At 38.2% G+C, this 4,538-nt stretch overlaps 1 protein-coding gene and 1 long non-coding RNA gene across 2 annotated transcripts; both read right to left on the bottom strand.

Annotated features, from left to right (window-relative positions):
• Window positions 1-538: 538 nt before the first annotated feature.
• LOC106318808 lies at window positions 539-1,933 on the bottom strand. Its single transcript, XR_001265375.1, has 2 exons — window positions 1,745-1,933; window positions 539-1,664 (listed from the first exon to the last, which is right to left on the bottom strand). It is a non-coding gene; the product is annotated as an uncharacterized LOC106318808 (long non-coding RNA).
• Window positions 1,934-2,190: 257 nt separating this feature from the next.
• LOC106318807 (mitogen-activated protein kinase 5) lies at window positions 2,191-4,064 on the bottom strand. Its single transcript, XM_013756943.1, has 6 exons — window positions 3,792-4,064; window positions 3,478-3,607; window positions 3,268-3,405; window positions 2,850-3,182; window positions 2,593-2,776; window positions 2,191-2,511 (listed from the first exon to the last, which is right to left on the bottom strand). Exons 1-6 carry the CDS (start codon window positions 3,953-3,955, stop codon window positions 2,339-2,341), a joined length of 1,122 nt encoding a protein of 373 aa, XP_013612397.1. The 5' UTR covers window positions 3,956-4,064; the 3' UTR covers window positions 2,191-2,338.
• Between the last annotated feature and the right edge of the window lie 474 nt (window positions 4,065-4,538).

Raw genomic sequence — 4,538 nt, 5'->3', positions numbered from 1 at the left:
CGACGAAACTGCTTTTCGTCGTAACGTCGACGTAATCTACTTGTAAATTTACGAGAAATTATGTTCGTTGTAAAACTTCGTTGTAAAGCCAGTGTTTTCTTGTAGTGTATATAACATGATATATGCGTGCGTTTTTTTTTTTTTTTTACGTCGAAAGGTCATTCTATTACTCAAGCTTGAGGTGGTCTGGATAACCAAACCGGAATAGAACAACCAATAAAATGTAACTCCCTATGGAAGGATCTAGCAGTCTTAGCTAAAAATTCTGAAATATGTGTGCGTTTGTGTTAAACTTGTTACAAATAAAATATGTGTTGTGTGTCACATGTAAGAAGGAATGCTTGTGCGTGCTTTTGGGTTTCATTTGGAAGCCTATGTTTGCGTTTAAAGTTTCCAGTTGGCTTTTATATGACTTGGATGTAAACAAGTCTACTTCCTTTGTTTTTTTCTTATTTGTTTTTTGTTTTGTCCGCTTTTTTCAGTGTGAATAAGAGAAATCGGTTCCAAAAATGGGGAGAAGAGCTTTAAGTTGCCCATGTATTTGTAACAAACAATTTTTTTCCATAAGAATTTCATTGATAACATGAAAACGATACAAGGTTGAGATACTAAAGCCGGCGGAATACAAAGATATCCCCGGAAACTAAGCCCAAAATCGGGAATCTAAAACCCAAACACACGGGCTACTAACCAACATCTGAAACTAAACACCTACTCTCCTTTAAAGAAACCCAGAAACAACCATTTAAAGATAAAAGAACAATGACATAATGCGCTAAGACTAGCCGGGGTTCTTGCAACGAACGACGCAAGAGAGCAAGCAACGCGGATGACTTCTTCATGAAGAGCATAAAACTCATCTGAACCACCTGTTCACGATGAAAACCACCAAACCACTGCCATGAACTCAACAAATAAAACCAGGATGTAACAACATCCGCAAGGGCAGCATACTCAACCGCACCTTAAACCGTAAGCCTCCAGGCCTCAACCTCTTTATATTGCCTCAACCAGACGAAGCCACGAGGAAAACAGAGACCAAATGAATACCAGGATAAACACTAAATGACAAGGCGGGAGAAGGCCTCCACAAACCTAAGAGAGGAATAGGTGGTCTGAAACCACCTACTTCTCAAGGACCATAACCCGCACTTGCTCACCACACATCACCGCGAAATGCTACACCGTTGCTGAATCAAGCACCAACTAAGACAAGCTCGAAAATACATGAGAGATTAACTAGATTGAAACCCTCGGCCGAAGGTACACACCGATGACGGAGGACGACGGAAACGGAGCTTAAGGGTTCTTCTTGCTGAGACAGCGAAGCATGAGCAGAGAAGACAGAACCACACAACTTACTACCGTCGTGGATATTCTCTCCGACCGGATCTGAGCCTAGACAAGCAGATCTGAAAACTAAACAAACCTGCAACACCAAAACATCCAGATCTACAGAGGGCTTGGAAATAAATCTGAGAAGAAATCACAGATCTATCAACAAAAAGCCTTAACAGCAGTAAATAATAGCACAACAGGCCATCAGTAACCACCGAGAGGCACACAAAAGGAAGAGAAGGGTTGAGTAAACAAAAGAGACAACAACAAACGACTAACACCAGACGGACTGCTCCGACGGCGACGTTGAAGACACGCCGGAACCACTACAAAACAACCGGAGAAGAACCAGAAACTTAAGAGAGAAGGGGGTTGAGAAACTGTTGTTTGTAAGAAACACTTTTACCCTTCAATTATCGCATGCGCAATTAAAATCTCCAAATGTTCGTTGACCCTACAAAAGTTGGAACAAAAATGTCATCCTCAAAATCATGACCCTTTAATATTCTTCTTCATCGTTATCCCACATCATCTCGTTTCTCTTGGTACATATCAGTGCTTTAAATTTAAAGTCTCTGTCCGCAATTCCCTTATGCCAATGGCGTTCTTTTTCTAAGCCGATAGTGGGTCCTACTTAGGAATATCAAAGGAGGATCCACTGGGGTTCCAAAATAAACTTTGATTTAACGTCGGTTTACTTACTTTTATCTAAAATCACAGGACAAAAAAACCCAAGAAAATGTTGAAAAGATCACTCACAAAACAGTATGAGCACTTGACACAAACCAGTCGCTATTTTTCCCGCTTTATCAGACCGGAGTTGACTGTTGAGTGAATGTGGAACAGCAAAAAAAAAAAAAAAACATATCTTGGGTTACAAGGAAGATCGTTACACATAATTTTCTTGTGTTGCAAGATATTTAGTTTTTTTGTTGACCAGTGAAAAGGCTTAAACAACAAAGATAAAGCAGAAGTTCAAATGCTATATGATGCAACTTTCTTAATTGGTCGGATGAGGATTGAACTTCACTGATTCTAGCCACACGAGCTCCTTAATCTCTTCTTCAGTGGAAGACGGATTCTCAAAATCGAAACTGAAATGGTTGGAACAAACAGGCTCGTCGTTAAGGTCGTGAAGTGCTGACAAGAAAGGATGACACAATGCTTCCTCAACTGCAAGAAAAAAAGAGAGCCATGTTCCAATATCAGTCTTATACCACAATCTCAGTATATGCACATACTAGATAACCATACCAGTGATGCGTTTTTCAGGATCAAACACTAGCATTTTCTCCAGCAGGTCGATAGCTATAGAACTCATACTAGGAAACCTAGCTGCAAAGCTCTGCCTCGGGAGCTTCGGTAGTTCTTTGACATACTTTCTCGCATTCTCGCTTCTGAGAAACTCTAGGCTCGTTCCGTCAGGTGATCCTATCAACTATATAACATAGCACACATAAAAGACATAAGCTTAATGCATTGGTCCTGAATCTTTCTGTCTGAGAACAAACCTCGGTTATAAGTTTAAGCTGGTGGACATAGTCTTTCCCAGGGAATAGAGGTTCCCTTGTCATGATCTCAGCAAATATGCAGCCAACAGACCAGACATCAATCGCAGATGTGTACTCAGAACTATTAAGAAGCAGCTCTGGTGCTCGGTACCATCTTGTTACAACATACTCGGTCATGAGATCTGTCTCAGATGTCGTCCTTGCCAAACCGAAGTCTGCAATCTTAAGGTCGCAGTTTGCATTCAGAAGCAAGTTACTCGGCTTAAGGTCGCGATGCAATACATTTGCTGAATGTATGTATTTGAGTCCACGTAGAATCTGATACAAGAAGTACTGCGGAGAACAGAAGAAGAGTCAAGTCATATAGTAGCAAGTAGTAAGAAATGAATAAGAGAGAAAAGTTGTGAAATGCTAAAACCTGACAATGATCATCAGTCAAGGGCTGATCTGAACGAATAATCTGATGAAGATCAGTATCCATTAACTCATATACTATATAAACATCTGTGAATGTCTCCTTCTTTGGAGGTCTGATGATGTCTTTTATGATGACAACCTGTAATAACGAAGACCATTTTACTTTAGCTACAACTCTAATCGTTTAATAATAGAGTAGAAGTAGCCTTACGTTTTCATGTTCTAAATGACGAAGTAGCTTAATCTCTCTCAGCGTTCGCTTAGCATCTACTTTGTTGTCAAACGCTTTACCTATCTTCTTGATTGCAATCTCTTCGTGTGTCTCCGAATCTACTGCAGCACTAGAACAATACAATGTAATCTCATCAATCATTTGCTTTCACAATATTATCATATTCAAAAGATTATTTAAAGGCAGAACCTTTCTTGAACCAATTTAAAAATAAAAATAAAAAAAAACAGAACTTTCCAAGCAACCCTGATTTAACAACAGATTACAAAAAAAAAGGGGTTTAAAATTGGTACCAGACAAAGCCGTAAGCTCCTCTACCGATTGGTCGGATAGGAGGAACATACTTGTTGGAGACTTCAAACATGTTTCCATAGACATTGTGCTGAAAATATCTTCCTCCATGAACAAGTACTCCTTTTATGTTGTTTTCTGTCGCTGACTCAGTTTCAGAGGACATTTTCAAATCAAGATTGACACAAAGATAAAAAACCCCAGATTCTAATTTTTCGAGATGAAGAAGAGATCAAAGCATGTCTGGAGATTTTAACGAAGAAAATTAAAATTAAATTAATAAGTTGAGAGACTCGTCAGAGGACAACGACTCTTTTTTTTCCAAGTTTGAATTGTTTTGAATAAGTCAAAGGGATCATCGAATATTCGTCCGCCACGTGTTCCTGTAATAAAGCCTGCTTAGCTGCCACCAAATGTAGATGAGAAAACTCTATGGCCCGGCCCATCTATTTAATGGCGAGGGACGCCTACCTAATTATCTATTCTATTTCTATGTTTAAATTGAAATACTGCTGCCATTAAATGAAATAAAACAGTAAGTAGCTCCAGAAAATAACTTAAGGTGGGGCACAATATATAAATTTATGTTATATTAAATATAATTTAATTAATTAAATTTAACTAATATTAAATATATTAAATTAAACTATTGTTTTTACAAACATTAGTCATTAGTTTCTCTCAAAATGAATAAAATATAAAATAAATTATTTTAGCATTTTTTTTATTAATATTCATTTTCAGTTTTA

The sequence above is a fragment of the Brassica oleracea genome, chromosome C9 (genome assembly GCF_000695525.1).
Source record: "Brassica oleracea var. oleracea cultivar TO1000 chromosome C9, BOL, whole genome shotgun sequence".
NCBI classification, from domain to species: Eukaryota; Viridiplantae; Streptophyta; class Magnoliopsida; order Brassicales; family Brassicaceae; genus Brassica; species Brassica oleracea.
This window is presented reverse-complemented; position numbering and strand designations above follow the sequence as displayed.

Coding starts and splice junctions, on each gene's coding strand:
- LOC106318807 (XM_013756943.1), bottom strand. CDS start 3,955: ATGTCCTCTGAAACTGAGTCAGCGACAGAAAACAACATAAAAGGAGTA. Junction 3,406..3,477: donor GTCATTTAGAACATGAAAAC/GTAAGGCTACTT, acceptor TCGTTATTACAG/GTTGTCATCATAAAAGACAT. Junction 3,183..3,267: donor TGACTGATGATCATTGTCAG/GTTTTAGCATTT, acceptor TGTTCTCCGCAG/TACTTCTTGTATCAGATTCT.